This window comes from Adelges cooleyi, unplaced genomic scaffold (assembly GCF_023614345.1).
Source record: "Adelges cooleyi isolate 19-005CV unplaced genomic scaffold, UGA_ACOO_1.1 ACOO_flye_CR_arks_rails_tigmint_CR_PRNA_30, whole genome shotgun sequence".
In the NCBI taxonomy this organism is placed as follows: domain Eukaryota; kingdom Metazoa; phylum Arthropoda; class Insecta; order Hemiptera; family Adelgidae; genus Adelges; species Adelges cooleyi.
The window spans coordinates 24,210,190-24,231,373 of NW_026095971.1; the positions used below are offsets into that span (position 1 = coordinate 24,210,190).

The 21,184-nt window shown below is 28.8% G+C and overlaps 1 protein-coding gene across 7 annotated transcripts in view; it reads left to right on the plus strand.

The window, feature by feature from the left end:
• The window catches only part of LOC126838976 (uncharacterized), a 124,140-nt gene that overhangs the window by 13,946 nt on the left and 89,010 nt on the right, over positions 1–21,184 (plus strand). Inside the window, exons 1-11 of one of the 7 annotated variants that reach the window (XM_050573818.1) lie at positions 15,778–15,831; positions 17,639–17,702; positions 17,779–17,808; positions 17,897–17,959; positions 18,065–18,133; positions 18,494–18,523; positions 18,734–18,763; positions 19,048–19,101; positions 19,360–19,389; positions 19,715–19,801; positions 20,105–20,381. In XM_050573818.1, the coding sequence (XP_050429775.1) occupies positions 17,645–17,702; positions 17,779–17,808; positions 17,897–17,959; positions 18,065–18,133; positions 18,494–18,523; positions 18,734–18,763; positions 19,048–19,101; positions 19,360–19,389; positions 19,715–19,801; positions 20,105–20,376 (723 nt within the window). In that variant the 5' untranslated portion in view covers positions 15,778–15,831; positions 17,639–17,644 and the 3' untranslated portion in view covers positions 20,377–20,381. Of the gene's footprint in view, positions 1–15,777; positions 15,832–17,638; positions 17,703–17,778; positions 17,809–17,896; positions 17,960–18,064; positions 18,134–18,493; positions 18,524–18,733; positions 18,764–19,047; positions 19,102–19,359; positions 19,390–19,714; positions 19,802–20,104; positions 20,382–21,184 lie in introns of those variants that run through there. The other 6 variants (XM_050573817.1, XM_050573823.1, XM_050573824.1 and 3 more) reach the window with 6 other exon arrangements.

Consider the following 21,184-nt stretch of genomic DNA (forward strand, 5'->3'; position numbering starts at 1 on the left):
AATTTACATAAGAATAATATTAATAATCCTTGTACAATAAGTGATATTAATAATGATAATATTAAAAAATATATGCATAAAATATGCTAATAAATATTACATAAATAATACAGGCCAAATACCAAATATATAATAAAAAAAAAAAAAAATGTTTAAAAACACAGGCTATTTTCATAAAGAATGCCAATATAGGCTACATACATAATAAGAAAGCCAAACAAACAATAAAATATATTGAATAATGATACAAGAAATGCTATTGATCATTTATTTACAATACAAATATAAACATACATAAATGAGATATCAATAATATAGATATCATATATAAAGTCTAAACATATAAATAATATGCTGATAAATACTCTATTACACAAATAATAAAAATACACACAGGCCACAAAAAATACATAAATGATGCCAAGTAGGACCAATTGCATAACGCTAAGATCAGACAAAACATACATACTGGGAAAAATATATAAAAAATTCTAATTTGGTATAAAAGTATGATATTTTTCATACAACTCATACATTACACATATAATTAATATATTCACAATAGATTATAAAACTACTTTTAATGTTATGCATTGAGTCAAATGCGTTACAGCAAAATTAAAACACAATTTTGATACATAAATCATCTAAAAGGGAGATAGATAACACAAATTAACAAGAATATAAATACTTTATTAAGATAAATTACCACTTATATTAAACAAAACTAAATCATTTCAATAAAATTGCCCATCACAATAAAATTCACTTAAGCCAAGAATAAATTACACTATACAATTTTCTTATAATTATCATATAACTTTAATGACACAAAATACAAATTTGATCAACTTTTCTTAAATCTAGAATAACGTAATAAAAACATATATACAACAAAAATTCTTTTATACATATTATCATTAAGCATACACGAGTATATCTACTCAATAAAATCATCCTTAGTTATATTAGATCTAATCTAAGTAATAAAAAAAAACAAATTTAAAGTTTTCTAAAATATTTCAAAACTTATTTACAAAAAACTATATTTTTAAGAAACAAAAAATACATTAGTTAAATTAACACATACATTTCTATTTCAATCACACAATGTGATGACATTTATTCCATAGTTAATATTTCGACACCACTATGACCACTTTGTTCATAATTTTATATAACAAATGCATCAATAAATATGCAATAATCAACGCTTTTATACTATATATATATATCACATATACAATAATATATACTAATATAGAATAAGGCTTATTGCTAAGCATAATATAATTCACTAACACAATTTTAAAACAAAAAATATATATAATTTATAAAAAAACAAAAAAGATTATATAATTAATACAATCATAAATCATGTATTTAGCATTTAAATATTAGATCTTAATAAATATCACTTAACTAAAAATATTCTCTAAATTATTTATTATAATCATTGATTTATGTAAAAAAACATAAAATATAAAAGTATAAAAAAAAAAAAAAACCTTTTTATTATATACAATCTCATATATTTCCAATTATTAAAACTAATAATATTATTATCAAATGTAATCATGTCATAATTGTTATTATAATGTGTCTAAAACATTTGTATTTCAATATAACCTAGCACATAAGTCATTATCACATTATATACAACTTAAACATATATATATATATAATGAATCATTACATATATAAAATCGATACATGCCTCATTTTCACTAAAACCATTTATTGTATAAAAAACACAACACTAATTTGTAAACAAACATACACACCTATGCTTACACATAATCGACCCTTCTTTATCTACAATCTATCAATGTGTACAACAATAGGATCGATTCCATTACATACAGTCATTGGCAACCGATCATCGGACCGCCCACATCTATACGGAAACACGCAAACCAAACCGGATTGTCAAATTCTCAATACAGCCTGGTAATAGAAGGGATGACCACACTATTGTCACCCCAACAATACAATACTGAAATCCTATTACGAACAGTAATTCGTTTGACCTTTGCAACGGTTCACGCGTTTGACTTCCGTAGTTCAACCAATCTTACGGTCATGTCAACATTCTCTAAGAGAAACGCTTGGTATTCGAACTTCATTATTGATGACTACATGAGACTTCTCGTGAATTATACCAAGTCAAACGTTTTTGCATTTAATACGGATTTCACAAATCAACTCCTGACACATGATTTTGAATACGTTAAGAAAGGTTTAATCGAACACAACATATTTTCTAAACAATATTTGTTTTTACCAACAATTGTGTGCGGTTGCCATTGGATTCTAAACACAGTACATATCCCATCACATACTATAACACAGTATGATAGCTTATACACATATTTTCCGCAAGTAACCAATACCATTGCAACCATGTTGAAACAATACACAGATCTTATGAACATTGACCCAATTAATTGGACAGTCGTTCAAGGTAACTCTCCTTATCAAGAAAACGGGTATGACTGCGGAGCATTTGTTCTCGAAATGACCAAACATATCACTATGGAAACACCATTCAATTTCAATCAGAAACATATGTCTCTTATTCGTATTCGACATGAGAAAGAATTACGACTTCAAACAATACTACCAATACTTTTACGACATGACATGGATGGGAGCAATAATCAATCATCTCAAACTTCTAAAATCACAACATTATCACCCAACTCAGCATCAGGTGAGTCCATTGAGTTAATAAACTATAAAGCCATAAAGAACAAGCGTAGACTCAAACGTATGGGTTATAAAAGACCACGAAATCACAAGAAAAGGAACTAAGCAAAAACATGATCACACGTTATCACAATAATACACACACCTAAATTTTTCAGACAAAAATATAATATATTCATAATAAAAAAAGGGGAAACAACATGTATCACATTTCATTATATTCTCATAGTTTAAGATAACTAACCATTATTATTATCATAATTACTATTATTATTTTATCCATTATTACACACCTTATCATGTTACGAGGGCGTAACATAAAAAAAATTAGCCCGCACTTTGTAGTAACATAAAGCATATGTTTAAGTTTTAACTATATTTATTAAACTATCATTTTGTAATAACATATTATATATTCAAATTTATACTATATGTGACATTTTTATAGAACTATCATGTTATTATTATTCAATATACAACGCGCGTAGTGTGATATAGAACCTCTTTGAATAATTTCAATAAACTTAAAATACTCTAATAGATAGCGTACATACTCATTACAGGCGTAACATTTACATAACAATAAGTTCATTATAGAAGTGGTCGGACACACGACTCGACACGAACTTAACCGAGACGAACTTAACCAACACAAAAACGCACTATTTAACCCAGCCTACAGCGCAGCGAAGCGCAGTTGCTCTCTCACATCTCTCATACAACCTTCCTCTCCTTATTGTGTGGACGCCAAAGTCGGGTAGCTGTTATCAGTCCGCCGCGGCCACCAATATCCTTTCTTTCCTTATTGTGTGGACGCCAAAGTCGGGTAGCTATTATCAGTCCGCCGCGGCCACCAATATCTTTCCTTTCCTTATTGTGTGGACGCCAAAGTCGGGTAGCTGTTATCAGTCCGCCGCGGCCACCAATAACATAATCCTTCCTTATTTTCCTTACACATACATACGCCGAGTCCGTAGCGATATATATATAAAAATACTATATTCATTACAATTCAATTACTTAAAACCGTACGAGTTTCTTATCACACACGTGTCATTATTAAGCAATAAAAACACTGTTGTTCTTTCGTTCATACATATACCTATACCTATACCTCTTAAAAGTGTCGTTAAAGGTCATTAATTCTAGCGGTCGAACAATCCTATTACACCCATGTGACTATTTTTGGTCAGCAAGGAATGTAGTCGGCTTATAATAACTCAGTAGACGTTGTTATTTCTGACAAGCGCATTGATTATTATAAAACCATTGGTAGACCGTGTACTGAATTACACTTTAACGAGAGATAGATGGTCGTAAGATAACGTTAAAACACCAGTGTCTGAAATATATTTTATGAATGAAAACATTCGTGTTAAAACAACGTTCATTTCGACATATCAAGATCACATACTCAAGGAATATCGACAAGGTCATAGAGCTTCGAGTGACTCCACGACAAGGTATGTACTGTATACAATATTATAACACTGTGTAATAGTAAGTCTAGAGGCAGGAAGTGAGCCCTTGTAGTAAACATACACACATGCACACCCCGATTAAGAGCCGTTTTCATACTTATTTAAAATATCCATTCACCGCCGCTTCCCCGTGCTTTTCTTCTATTACACATGAGTTAAGATATCCTACATCGTTTGCGGTTAACGAACCACAATCCGGACATGCAATTCACACTAAACATGTAAAATGAAGCTTTTGTTTCGATTGAGAATACATGTTAAGCAATCGCTAACAAAGGACTGGTGCAGTTAAGAATGTGTGCACCGAATCAATCTGCAAATGACGCTTATGATCGTGATTTGCACCTTGCAACACACTTTGATGTCAATGATTTGAGTACATTAATTGTTGAAATGAATTTCCCGAAATCAGTTCCAGAACAAAGTATTGTATATGACATAATAATGCAAGCAATTACAAATCAAAGCGGTGGATTGTATTTCATAGATGCGCCCGAAGGAAAAGGCAAAACTTTTCTCATTTCACTAATTTTGGCAAACATTCGATCACGGAATAAAATTGCACTGGAAATTGCATCATCTGGAATTGCTGCAACACTTTTGGATGGAGGTCGAATAGCGCATTCAGCACTGAAATTGCAATTAAATTTGCAAACAACTGAGATGCCAACATATAATATCACTAAAAATTCCGGAATTGGCAAAGTTCTCCAAACATGTGAACTTATCATATGGGACGAATGCACAATGGCTCACAAAAAAAAACATTGGAAGCGCTTGATTGTACACTACAAGATTAGATTGGAAATGGACAGCTCTTCGGTGGAGATTTAATTTATTGTCTGGTGATTTTCGACAAATTATGCCAGTTATACCATGTTGATGAAGCAGGGTATACGGGCAGCTAGTATATATATATATTTATTATTTATTTATTTATCATCTTAAAACTGTCTCGTAAAACCATAACCTTCTCATATCTAAACCAGAGGCAACCGTGTTTAATACAAAATCTTTTTTATTTGTTATTTGTTTTTCGTAGAAAAAAATGAACGTCTTCTGTGTTTTAATATCTTTTTTCTTCGTAGATATTTTGTCAACAGATTATGGTAATTATTTTATTTTCACATTTATCAACTTAAGGTAGTTAAAATTTGAAATTTAATATTTCACTTTTTTACAGCGATGTATTCGGATTTTGTTTTCGTTACAAGTCAGTATAAGAATTTCATTTTATAAATAAATTTTTTTTAAGTTTTTAAAATCCACTGTTTTTATGCATATTTTTAAAATTATGTAACACAGCTGAAGTCATGAAAAAAGCTTATGAAAAGAATGATTTAACTTTAGACGATGGAACTGAAGCAAGTAAGATATTATATTTAAAATAATGCACTAATATAATAGACGCTTTGAAGTATGTACCTAATAGTCAAGTCATCAGTAAATTTAAAATTATAGTTTTTATCAATAGTTAAGAAAAGTGGAACGGATATGTAGAACAGTGTACATAGCAATTGTACCGTAAATATATATATATAATGGACTGTATAAGGGGGGGGGGGGTTAAACAACAAATAACACAGAACCAAATTATTAGAACAAACAACTACTATTCAGAAAACAACTATATACAATAATATCTTACACACTGGCCAGCTTGCTAAATTTTACAGCTAGTAAGTTTATTACTTAAACAACTAATACAATATAATAAGAGAATGCAAAACAAATAGGTATATTTACAATGGTACAAGTCCAGGTGCGGCAGGCTGGTCGGTCGATAGGTCGGTCGATAGGTATCGCAGATTGTCCGTACAATTCAAAACGGTCGAATAAGCGAATTCAAAGGCAAAAACGGTCCAGTTCACGAAAAGCAAAAAAAAAGAACAACAAACGGTGATGTATCAGCAAAAATGCTGTACGGTAGACGGTAGTGCAGTGATAGTAGTAGTAGTAGTAGTGGTGATACGGTACGGTCGGTGTTGATGGGCACTGCGGGTGGTGTGGAGTGGCGACTGCCGAGTTAACGCCTGAACAGAAATATAATATATAAATTAGCGATTTCTAATAATCTTATCGACGGAGAAATAGCCAGGTTTAAAATTATTCTTAACATTTGAATGGTACCTAGTTAAATTTAATTTTAATATTTTAGTATAGCAAAAATCTTCATTTGTTTATTCTAGATGCATTGGAGTATCTAATTGAGAATTTGGTTGATGATATCAATGATGATCTTAACTACCAAGATTTCCGTAATCATAAGTACATTATTAATAAAAAACAAAAAGACAAGAGTAGCAAAAAATATTTGAAAATAATATAAAAATATGCATGTCAAGTTTATCTTTATGCGATATTGATAAGTGTCATAATTATTATATTTTTCACCAAAATCTAAATAAAGGCTTTATGAAAAAATACTGGTGTTAGATCAATCAACCTCGTCAGATAAATATATTTTATTCTTATCCTCTAAACTACTGAATTGATGCAGTTTACATTTCATAAGGACTACCTAGTCTATATAATATAATTTGTTTCTAACTTGACCTCGTCTTTTAATTTATAATTATACAATGTAATAATTTATTATAGCAAATCCAATTCAATATCATTAATTTATATAAAGTTAATTTCAGGCAAAATTAATTTTTTGATCGCTGTACCGGGTAACAATTATTTTTTTTTAATTTTAAAAAAATATTTCCAATATTTCATTCCTATTAAATATTCCAAAGAAACTTTTATCGTAATGAATATATATTGGAGTATATTTTTTCCGAATAATTAATACACATGATTTTTCTACCTTGCAATTCGTCTTACTGTTTGTAATAGAATAGCAAATTAAATGTAATATAATTGATTTATGTGTTGTTAATTTCAGACGAAATGGATCTTATCCTTGGAATAGAGGGTAATTATTTTTTATTGCACTTTATGGAAGCGTTTCCATACAACTGTTATTTATTCTTTATTCACACAAGATTTTTGTTTAAATTTTAGAACAAGCAACTCTAATACCTATACAAAGTAAAACCCCCATTTTATATTTTATATTTATTAATTATAAATACTTTGAGAATAGTCATATGTACCAATTGAAAAATACCAATATGACATATCGGTTTCAATAATAAAAAATACAAATGTATATTGAAGTTTCTTTTGTTTTAGAAGCCAATCATTTCCTCCATATAATGCTAGATGACATACTAGCTATATTAGGTAAGTATAAAACTTAAAAAAAATAGTTACATATTTTTGTGGTTACGATTTATAACTTAAAGTCATAAAGCTATATATATTTATAACATTTAAGCTATTAAGAAACATTCGAATTAGAATTTAAAACATTTATTTAAACATCATTATAAAATATAAAATAATATTTTGCAATTATGAAAATTGGTCTACTTAGTCTCAGTTATAGAATGAATGATATGTATAAAATATGTTAACCGGGATTTATTAACTGCTTAATAATATTTTGATGTATTTGTTACAGATGATTCATTGACAGGATATGATAGTAGTAATTACGTATTTTTTTGATAGTAAATAGCCTACTTTTAGAGTTGATAATTGCTTAATTTGTGATTAAATTTATTTATTTTGTATGTCACATGATAGTTTTAATAAATTCAACTTTTTGTCGAGGAGAGAGATAGAGAGTGTGAGACTTCATAACAATTAAAGGTGATATTTTAAACGATATGATTGTAAAATTGTAAATTAAATAGAAAGACGATTATTATTTCACCTCATCAACCTAAAGTTTGCTAAATATTGATGTGAATTATATTTTTTTGGATTTCAAGTATACAAAGAATACATTTGTTGAGTATCAACGCTAATAAGTGGTTGTACAAAAAGTTAGTTGTATCACAATTCTTTGAAATGTAATGCAACAATTATGTATAAATAGCGACTAAAATATTATTTGTTAATATTATTTTTTCTCAACGCGGTCATTTGATCATTTTTTTCATAGATATGCTAGGATTGAAATTCTTTGCAGATGAGAGAAGAACTATCGTTATTCAAGCTTTAGAAAGTTAATTCGACGTCGTTTATTAGGTAAATATTATTATGAAGTTGTATGGTTTTTGAATACTATCAAATATTTATTTATAAATATATATATATATATATAATTATGTATAAGTATTCTTCTTCTTCGATGCATTTTATAGGCCATTTGGGCCCATTGCCGCAACAACCACTTGCCTCCATCGGTCTCTGTCTCTCACCAGTTCTTATCCATTCTCTATTCCTAGTTCTTTCAAGTCATTGACCATTCAATCCTTTCATCTTTGTCTAGGACGTCCCCTAGGTCTCTTCGTGTCTGGTCCCTATTTCGTCACCTGTCCGATCGGTGCTTTTGATCTCCACTCGTGTCCGGCCCAGCTCAGTCTACTACTTATTAGAACTCCGATGATATTTGCTTCTCCGTATATGTCTTGAATCTTCTGTTTTGTTCTTATCACATATTCTCCTTCATTGTTAATTTTTGGACCATAGATTCTTCTTAATATCTTCCTTTCAAAAGTCGCCAGTTTGTATTCATGCGACATTGTGGTGGCCCACGCATACAAGGCTACTGATCTCATTAGTACTTTTGTAAAGGATTATTTTTGTCTTAGAGGAACCAATTAAAAATAACATCTGTTTGCCGCTGCTAATCTAAGTTTTATTTCGTGGTGGCTATTTGCCTCCTTGTTGATGTCCACTCCTAGGTATTTAAAATTATCTACTCCTACAAATTTATAGTCACCAATATCCAAGTGTTCTATTGTAATGAGTAGAATATAAGACAAGTCTTTATACGATGTGTTCAAGAGCGAGATTCTCCTATAACTTGTATAATGCATAGGGTCTACATTTTTAAAAACTGGACATAAAACAGATATACACCACGAGCATGGTATTTATTCACGTTCCGATACTTTAACAGTCAAATTGTGTATCTGATTTTTTAATTGTGGTGCTCCTTTTTTTAGGCATTAAGAAATAGATACATTCTCTCCAGCCGCCTTTCCGTTTTTGAGCATTTCCAAACCAACTTCTACGTCTGTTCTTGATGGTTCTATGTTTTGCTCTACTGAGTCACATTCTTCTATAATTGTCTCTTTTTACTATGTTGGTTTAATTGTGTACTAAACATTTTTTTAACTCGTCTGCTATTTTTCCGTTTTTGGTCAATAAAGTTCCAACCATTGATGATTCACGTTTAAATCCATGCTGTTTCATGGCTAGTAGTCTTTTATTTTCTTCTCTTGGGTCCTGTAAAACTTATAATTGGGCTTTATTCCTGTCTTTCGTGGTCTTTTTACACTGATCATTAAACCATGGCTTTTTCCTTCTCCGAGAATCATGACCCAATACATCTACTACGGTCCTTTTTACCGCTGTTTCTACTGTTCCCCACAACTCATCTATAATTGTTTCATATTCAAAATTCAAAATGTATTTATTTAATTATTCCGGGTATTCCTTGGCTTGTTTTTTTTTCAGTAGCCCTCTGTTGGTTTTTTTTTTAACTCTGTTTTTTCTGCCATCTCATTGATATCTTTAGTTTGCACTTTGCCTTTACCAGGAAGTGATCAGAGATCTCACTACAACCCTTCAAACTTCGTACATCTTCTATGCTTGATCTTATTCGCCAGTCAACGACTATGTGATCTATTTGGTTTCTTATCCTCTTACAAGTTGATATCCAAGTCTGTTTGTGAATGTTTTTGTGTGGAAACATTGTACTGCTTACGACCATGTTCTTTGCTGCTGCAAACATAATCAATTTGTTTCTATTTCCATTGGACTCGCCATGCAAACTGTTGTTACCAATAGTTGGTCTGTATACCATTTCTCTTCCGATTTTCGGGTTGAAGTCAACAATAATAATTTTTGGCTTTCCCGACGGTAATCCATCACATTCTCTGTCCAGCTCGTCATAGGAAGCATTTTTTACTTCTTTATTTTTATCCTCTGTAGGGGCGTAGCAATTTACTATTATAACATTAAACCATCTGCATTTAAACTCCACATAACATATTCTATCTATTATTGGTTCAAACTTGACAACACATGGTAAAACATTGTCCTTATTAACAAAGCCTACTTCTCTTTCATGTTTTTCTCCGCTACTGTAAAATTTTGTATTTCTTTGTGACCTTATACTACCAGATCTGTCCTACCTTACTCTTGAACTGCCGTTATATCCAATTTGTATCAATTAAGACACGATATGATTGTCGTCAAATTTCCAGTTCTTTACATTGATCGTATGTTCCAGGTTCCAATACATAAATTCACGTTCCGAGGCAACGTTTGTTGCTCTAAAATAAAAGATTTTTTTTTTAAAGGGTGGGATGATTAGCCCGCCCCAAACCTCCATTAATGTGAGGTCCAACGCAACTAGGGTATGCAGGGTCGCTAAAATCATCACTCTAAGAGAGTGCCCTTGCGGCTCTATAATTATTATATAAAAACAAATATACAGGGTGATCCAACTAACGTAAGACACTAATTTTCTCGGAAAATATGAATATTTTGAGAATTTTTTTTCCTCAACTTTTAGGTACATATTTTACTACATTTTCCAATATTTAGAATATTTTTATATTTAACCTGGTTTTTTAAATGAATACGTATGATTTTAATTTTATAAATCTGTAGACAAAATGCTTAAAACAATTTTAGCGTTTGAATTTCTGATTTTCAACTAGCTGTTCGTTTGCTATGACTTTATAAAGATTTGAATTTAATATTTGTTGGTTTAAAAAAAATAGTAGCGCTTTTATCTGCTATTAAAAATTCTATTGACCCCTATCGGTAATGTTATTTTCAATAACCAGACATAAATAACGTTCGCTCCAGTTTTTTTTTTTATATTATGTAAACAATCGATTCTTTATCTACTTGCTCGGAAACAAAGGTCACCAAGTATAACCGTCATTTGTTCTAGTGGTGGGACTATTCGAATAAAAAAAATTCGATTATTCAAATACTTTATTCGCATGAATATTCGTTACTCGAATATTCGATGGGTTATTCGAATATTCGATCTGATTTTTCGAATATTCGAATATTTTATCATTTTCTTTGCAGGATTAATTAGATTAAAAAAACATAATAATTAAGAGACAAATAAGGTGTTCTTGATCTATTTTAAATAATTTTTTAACAAAATAAATATAATTAAAACGAATTATTCTTTTGACAAAATAAATATTAGCGTATGCTACTATAGTTACTTCTGTTTTTTACTTCCCTTTTGTGCATCCTACTTGGTACTCTCCTACTATTTCTTTTGTATAGGGTATTAGCCTAATTAATTAATTAATAATACATTTGATAGTATCTTATATGCTGTGCAGAGCAAAGATATTCCCCTGTTCAATTTTGTGTCTTTCCCATTGTCTTTTTTTTGTTCTCATGGTCTTTTTTGCTTCTCGTTGCATATTAGCCAATTTAATTTTATTTTCTTCATTTGGATCTCTTAGCATTATGAGGTTAACCCTATCTCGTTCTTCTAAATCCTTCTTGCAGTCATCGTCAAACCATTTATTCTTTTTCTTTTCTTTATTTTCGAAGCCCAATGTTTCCTTCGCTGTGCTTTTTAATGTTTGTTCTAAGTTTACCAATAGAATGTCAACATTATTTTCCGTTGTTTCTTTTTGTCGTTTTATGTTTTGTGCAATATTTTATCTGAAGTTCTTGGTATTTTCTGGGTTTTCTAGTTCTTTTATATAAAACTGTTTTTTTAAACATTTTTTTCCCTCTTTCTAACTGCTAATCTTATTTTGATTTTGCCTTTCACTAAAAAATGGTCTGAACTACCATTTACTCCCCTATGACTTCTTACATCCGTTATGTATCTTCTTCTTTTTGCATCAATAAGTACATGATCAATTTGGTTTTTAACCATTCCGTTCGGGGATACCCAGGTTTCCTTATGTATGTTTTTACGAAGAAAACAAGTGCTACTGATTATCATGTTTGATGCTAGGGCTAAATTTATTAACCTTTCCGCATTGTCGTTAGACGTTTCGTGTAAGCTTTCTTTTCCAATGGTCCGTTTAAGAGTTGGCTCCTTTCCAATTTTGACATTAAAGTCTCCAGGCATTATTTTTATATGGTTATTTGAGAGTGTACTATAGATTCTTTCTATGTCTTCATAGAATTCACTTTTTTGGTCTTCATCCTTGTCTTCAGTAGGCCCATAACAGTTAATTAGTATTATTTTACACCATCTACATTGTACTTCTAGGAAGTAAATTCTATCATTGATGGTTTCAAATCTCTTAACATTTGGTAGTACTTGATCACTTCATATGAAGCCAACTTCTTTCTCATGTTTGGTTCCTCCACTGTAGAAAACTGTGTGTTTCTCTGTCTTAAGGTGTCTTGTGCCAGTCCACCTTACTTCTTGAATAGCTGTAATCCCCAATCTATATCGGTCAAGGTCCGATAAGACTGTTGTCAAGGCGCCGGTCCTGTAGAAAGATCCCACATTCCAAGTTCCGATTGTTAAGTTCGTTAATCTATTATTCATCCGAGGCATGGTTAGCTGTTTCTTAACAATTTATTTTTTACGCGTGGAGTCGTTGGCCCCACGGCAACCACCGTTAAAGGAGGATCCTACACCATGTGTGGTGACGGAGGGCGTGGACGGGCTTCAGTATCACGATCTTAGCGATTACCTACTTACCGGAGACGACCTCTGATGTCCTTCAGACTACCCGTCCACATAACTGGAGACCGCGGGATTGTCACACCCGTTACCCATGTGGGTACCCCATACAAGGATAATATTATAACGACAATATTATCACATTATCATTATCATTTTGTTGTATTTCGGCATCTGTATTTACTATTTAGTACATAACAAGACGACACATATAATTAAGCATATATTTAAGCAATTTAATTTAAAAAAAAATAATTATTAAATTTTAAATATAAAGTGTGCTACACATATTTTGTGTTGGCGGTCGATACAGCATACTATTCAATCGCGTTATCGTTAGTTCAAACTTATTGGTTCATTATTATTATTGGTCTATAGCTCACCTCAATTTTATTTAATAAACTGTTCTAATTGTTCCATAAGATGACAAACAAAATTCTATTTTGTTTTATACACTTCCACCTACTTATAACTTAACTGCAACGTATACGAATGTTGTACTTCTCAAATCTCACACACAGTGCATAACATGCGTTTCACATGAATTAAATATTATGGTTACATAACGCATCGGTTATTATTACCTGCATTTATAACAATTTATTTCCTAGTAAATTTCTTAGGGCAACAAATTAAATTGAGGCACGGCGAGCTATTCAGAATATATTTTGCAACTAGAACGCTAATAATATTAACCACCGGTTAGGTTTAACTTTCTAGTGATATCATATACTACTACATACATTAATATAGTTTACTAACACTTAATGGTGTACATTACATAGAGTACATGGAACAAATTCCTGAAAAAAAGCATTTAGGAACTACCGCTGCCGAAAATAATAATAAATTATTAAAATATAGAATTAACGGTCAAGTCTCTCACAAGGGCCTATCGGTATACAAATAGGCAGTAAATTTATCCCAAAATAAATTAATCCTTTAGTATTTAAATAAATATTTATAGTATAAAATTGGTATAGGTAACATTTTTAAATGATTCAAAAAATCATTATGACATTATATAATAAAAAAAAACTAATTGCCAAAAAGGAAAAGTTATTAACATTATACATTTTGTGCTGAAAAGCAAAATACGACAAACTTCTAATTTTCATTTCTTAAAAATGTGTAGGTACATAACTGGAAAAAAAGAAAACATTTGTAGATTTTAAAATTAATGGAACAAAAATTGTTATACAAGGTTCTGATTATAAGCCAAATCACATACTAGTTTTATTTTTCTTTTCAAATAAATATTAAAACATTGAATTTAAATTACTACTAAAAGCACACTGCGAATTTCTTATTAAATCATACAAAATGTTACTAATATAGCTTTTTTAATCAACCATTAATATTTAAAAAGAAATACTTGATATAAAATTTACAAATAATAGTCAAGCACCAAGTTTTAGTTTAATTTTATATTTCACCATCATATTTTCGTAATGCATATAAAATGCATAATTTGGGTAAGATTAAAAAATATTAATGAACTAAAAGCTTGACATTTGAACTACTATAATACAAAAATACAATCAAATATAATATATAATAATCTTTTAGTTTATATGAAGAGCTACAAATCAACAACGTTCACAAAACAACAAGTCTAACTCAAATTTACGTTAAAAAAAAGAGTAATCAACTTTACATAAAATGGAGTGACTTTCAAGTTAAATAAAACTACTATGTTTTTAAGATTTAATAATAGTTCTAAAAAATAAGTTTTTATAAGATAATATTACTCGACACAAAATTTTGAGTTCAAATAACGCTGATTATATCCGTCTCAAAGATTCCAAGTAGAAAGAAACATTACTTATAATAAATCTTCATCTAAAACTAAATAATTATAACAATATTATTAACTTACATATTTATGTTCCTATAAGATATTTAATCTAAGACAATATTATCAATATTTTGTATGTTTATTGGTTTACAAGCCAACTGTGTCTTCAATATAAAGACATAATAGTAAAAATACAAGATAACAATTTAATCAGTTCAAAATACAATAGATTTATGAAATATGCATACATATATTATATACGCACTTTTTTTGGGCATAATAATATAATATAATATAGGAAGGTTAGGTTGGAAAAAAATTTGTCGAAAGTGTAGTCTAATTATAATCAAAAATTATGGCAATTTTATGAACTGCATTGGCGTTTAAGTCTGAACAATTTCTGACTTAAAAACATTTTAAACTAAAAAAAAAGAAAGCAAAGTGGGGTCAGGGCTCGTATAAGAAAGACATATTGTTGTTATTCACAATTTGTAGACAAATATAATGCTGTAAATAGTAAATGTAGATTATTATTTACAATCAAGGTAGGTTAGGTAGCTACAGTAGTAAACTTGTTGAGGTTGATTAAAATTCTTACTTTATACAGTTTTGTGATGCTAACTATTAACTTAACCAAAATCCGTCAAATCAATTAATTCAAGATCATTTAACAACTCAAAGGTCTGGCTTTTGTTTTAGATTAAACATAATTAACATAAGGTATTTTGTTATAAATTAATGCAGAAACCGATTAGTCAATTCTAATTAATTATAACACATCATTATATAATTTATGTTATTTGAATTTTAGTATTTCAATACAGCTAGATTTATTTCTAATTCCAATATTTGTAATCGTTGAAACAGTTTTTGTAAAACTATACTTATTTAGCAGTAGTGTGTAGAATAAAATAATCTAAACTCCGCTTCCTAAGTAACGCATGTACACGATAAATTGCAAAAAAAAAAAATGAATCTGTTGTGTAAATAAATGAACATAGTTACAATACAAAAGCATATTGGAGTACTGTTTTTCTGGTCGAAGTATAAGCCCAACCATAAGTCGCAAGCAGTATATTTAGTTTCAAAAGCTGAACAAGTCGATTGTTGTCCAACAACCTCTTACCAAATCTTCAGTTTAAGTAAGTATTTCAATTAAACTCGTAAATGTTTAATTATATAGCGTTATAAAACAGTAATAAGGATTTTTTATGATCATAACTTAAAAAGTTTGAGCAGTACAAAGATGAAAAAAAAAACTTTGTAAGGAACTAAATTCATATAAGTTAACAAATTTATTTTTTATTTTTTTTAATCGTTAAAATTAAAAACAATTTTTTTTTTTACTTTGATTTAATTTTTAAGAAAAATATTAGTCAGTTTTTTCCAAAAACAAAAAATTGAAAATAAAACCACAAAAAAAAATTAAAATCGGATTATAGAAATGTGAAAATAATGATTTCTATATTTATAAGAGCGTAGCTGCGGTCTAGAAAATAAATGCCTATATTTAATAAAAAAAAAATTTTAATGCTAAAATGTTGGAAAAATCTATTTTCTTATTTGATTTTGTAAAAAGCATTTATAATTTATTTATTGTTTGATACTTGCATACACATTTTAAATTTAATATAACAATTATATAAAAAATAGGTTTTTATTATCCGCGTATTTAGTTTTTTTGTTCATCGTTAAAAAAAATTAGTCTCAAGCTTATCAGGCTCAGTAACATTTTTTGATATAAAACATTTTTTTATCAATTTTATGTTTTATTGTAATCTATATAAAACGTACAAAATATTTTTAAAAAAGTTTTACAATTATCTTGTAAAGTTCTTGCTAGTACACTATAGTGTAGCCTAGGTCTAAATGGATGTTACTATAGATTAATACATTTATTTATTTATTTATTTAAAGTAGGTACACTATATTAACCCGGGGGTCTGACAAGGTTAAGTGAAGAAAAATGTTCAAAAAAAACTCTAATATTCCCTTTAAAAATTAAGTTAAAATAATGAGAAATGTTTGCACGTTTATAAGTTTTTAATTTAAAAGATTTTAAAACAAAACTTTAAAAACAATTTTGTACACAGAAAATCTATATAATTTTGATAAATAATCCTTTTTTGACTTGGACGAAATCTCTCTATACATAAAATTCTCGTGTCACAGTGTTTGTATAAGAAAACGATTTATTAAATTTCATCATTTCAATACATCATAGTATATTGTTTGAAAATATTTGTTAATATTTTTTATAACGGTAATAACTATATTTATAAAGATATTATTTTAAAACGGATTTGACATTCTCTCTAAAATGTTATGTTCGGTATAAGTCTACTTTACCGGACACCCTTTTTTCAGTTTTTTTTATAATTACTAGTATTTTGCATGCCGAATACGAATATGTAAACATTTTGCCCCGCTCGCACTTAGCTAAGAAGCTACAGACTTTTAAAGTTCGCCGATATCGACATACGCGCTCGCCCGGCACCGCACGTCTACCCGCGCCCGCCGGGTACTTCGTCTCGATTATGATCGGATTCCTCGTCAACCTGATTCCAACTTTAAAAGTCTGTAACTTCCAAACTATTAACGAGTGCGGCTTGTTCCCCTAATTTCTATTTTGAATAGTGTAACCTAAGTTTTATACTATGCAATTTAAATAGTCAAAAGACTTATTTTTATTTTTGTCCATCCTTAGTATAGTGAAATTACTGTATAGTTGGCCAAATAATCAACCTTTCTAGTTTGATTACTATCTTATATACAAAAAAATCAGTTAGTGGTTTTGGAAAAATTGTGGGTCAGGTAGAAAAGTGTTAATACATATATATGTATTCATAACCCATTAAAACGGCCTCGCAAAATTATAACCTTCTCATCTCTAAACCGGAGGTAACTGTGACTAATATATAATGTTTTTTTATTTATTATTATTCGCAGATAAAAATGAAACTCTTCTGTTTATTAATATCTTTATTCTTTATGGAAGTTTTGGCACCTTATGGTAGTTATTTTATTATCACAGTTATACACTTAAAGAAGTTAAATTTGAAAAAAATCAATATTACACTTTTTTACAGATCGTTATATGGAATTAGTTCACATTACAAGTCAGTAACATTTTTATTTTTAAAACAAATGTTTTCTAAGTTTTTAAAATTTACTGTTTTTATACATATTTTTAAAATTGTGTCACAGCTATTGGCATCAAACTTGCTTATGAAAAGAATGATTTAACTATAGGAGGTAGATCTGAAGCAAGTAAGATGTAATATTTTAAATAATATGCTAATATATAAAAAAGCTTTGTATTTGATTTAATTTTAATATTTTAGTATAGCATAAATATTCATTTTTTTATTCTAGATGGATTGGAGTATCTAATAGAGACAATGGTTGATAATGTCAATAATGACCTGACCTACCAAAATTTCCGTAATCATAGTTATAATAATAATAAAAAACATCAAGATAAGAGTAGAAAAATATATTTGAAAATTATATAAAGACTTCATCTCATATTCACTTTATGCAACTGACTAGTTTTATAATTATTATATTTTTTACCGAAGTTTGAATAGAAGCTTTATGAAAAAATACTGATGAAAGCTCTATCAACCTCGTTTGATTAATATATTTTATTCTCATCGCATAAAATACATCAACTAGTCTATATAATATAGTTTTTCTACTTTGACTTTTGCCTTATAATTTATATATAAATAATGTTATAACTACTAATTCATTATAGCAAATTCAATTCAATATCATTTATTAATTTAATGTTAATTTCAGGCCATATTAATTTTTTGACAGCTGTACTGGGTAATACATTTTGTTAAATTTGATAAAATTATTTCTAATATTTCATTCCTATTGAATTCGCCAAAGAGACACTAATTGAATATACAGTGAAACGTACTTATTCCAAATTACTAGCACACATGTTTTTTCTTCCTTGAAATTCATCATCCTGTTTATAACAGAATAGAAAATTCAATGCAATTACACTAATTTTTGTGTTGTTAATTTCAGATCATCCAGAAATTCTCTTGAGAAGAACAGGTAATACATTTCATTGCACTTTATGGAAGCGTTTCCAAACAGTTGTTTAATATTCTTTATGCACACGAGATTTTTGTATTAATTTCTGAACCTCCAGTTCACCTAACGCAAAATAAAATCCTTTTTTCATATATTATATATTTATTATACTTATTGCATATTTGTTATTTATAATTACTTTGAGAATAATAATATGTCCTATTGACAAATACCAATATGATATATCGGTCTCAATAATAAAATATATGGGGGTACATTAAAATGTATTTTGTTTGAAATTTTAGAAGTCTATGATGATTTATTCGACAAAATGATTCAAGACATAGAGAGTAAATTAGGTAAATATAAAAAAGAATGTATTTTTAAATTAAAAAAAAACTATATATGTTTTATGTTTAAGATTTTAAAAAATCATTCGAAATAAAATTTAAACCGTTTGTTTAAAAATCGTTATACAATATAAATTTACATTTATACAATAATACTGCGCATTAATTAATATTGATCTAATTGACCTAGTGGATGTTATGTATAAAATATATAAACCGGGACTTATTAACAGCAGAATAATTTGATGTTTGATGTGTTTGTTACAGGAATTGATATGCCAGGAGATTATTTCGGTGGTATGTACGATTGGTCTGATATTCATAAATAGCCTTTAAAAATTGTTTTAGAGTTGATCTTTGCTTAATTTTATTTATTATATTTTTTGTGTCAAAAAAGAATTGTAATAAATTCAACTTTTTGTTGGGGAAAGAGGGGCAGAATGTGAGACTACAGTGTTAATGTGTAATAAATTCTTCGCGATTTGAATTATAGAAAAAGTAGGAGGTTCAACAATAATATATGGTTGTACAAAAAGTTAGTTGTATCACAATTATGCGAATAATATATTATTTATCTTAATTATGTCTCCTCAACACGGTCTTTTAATAATTATTGTCATAGTTGAGAAAAAATTGGAAAACCTTGCAAACATGAGAAGAGACTTTGTTGCTTGGTCTTTAAAAAGTATAATCAGACGTCGTATGCTAGGTAAATATTATTATGGAGTTGTATGATTTTTGAACGCTATTAATATATTTATTTCAAGTAATTTGATAGGACAAGGGTACAACTTATTTTAGATTTTCACAATTAGCTAAATAAATTATAACTACTTACACGTACTTTCATGTAATACAAATATCATGGCTGTTCAATACGACACCATGCCTATTGTATAATTTTTTTATGACTTCGTATTGACTTATAAAATATTTGTTTTTTGTACCATAAGGATAAGTAGTAAGCTAATAATAACAAATTAAAAAAGAAATGTTTCAAATTTTTGATCAGGATCTGTACTGGATATAGAAGATGACGCCTCTCTATTACCCAATTGTCGTTTGATAGGAATATACTTCAGTACACAACAACCAAGATCATACATAAACGAAGTTAACGTTGACTCGCCTAGCCGTACATGTATCATAACAAGTTGTGATAATCACCTAATGAAAATCAGGAAAATCGATGCTACATGGTCAGTTTTTAGCTCAAATGGCCTTCACAATACACTCGAGTATTACTTACAACACGGACGTCCACAAACTGCACCCACATACTAACCCAATGTCAGAAAAACACTGGCATCCTTATTCTGTTCTTTACATAATATATTATAGTTCATCATATTATTATCACTATATACACTATATAATCAGAAATTTTAAAATATTATACATATATTTAAGCTGACGGGAAAACAACCGTCTTAGGATTTTTTCAATAATATATTTCACATAATACATTTTTTGTATAGTAAGTACGTAATGCTATAAGCCTATTTCTGTATCATGTCAGGTCTATCAAAAAAATAAATAATTACCGAATAAGTAAAGTTGTATTTTTTTTTCATATAATCTATTCCAACTATTTATTACTGCTTCTAAATCCTTTCCTTGTATTTCTACCTTTATTAAATGATTGTGCAAATTTGGTTGACAGGTTCATCGTTTATATTTCTGATAGATAATTCATCTTAATGGTTATTATATAGAGATTGGATGCTATAGATTATATTATCTAAATTTAGTTCTAATGTTGAGTGGCTAAGTAAAACAGTGTAGAATATATTATTTATATTGTATAGCCAGTTGTGGAAAAAATGTCTCGCTGGTCAACCTCAATGGTATTGGATTGGCTTAATTATGACTAAAATAAGAACAATGCATCATACGAAAACTAATCCTACATAATATTTTAAATTGAAAAATAATGTCTATTTCAATTTTTTTATAGACTTACTCTTTTTGTTTTTTTTTTATAGAATTTGAGTTTTTAACTTTTAATTTTTTTTTAAATATGTAATATTTTTTATATTGGAGGATGGTACAAAAATCAATTGTAAAAATTTAATGAATCGTTTAGACTTCA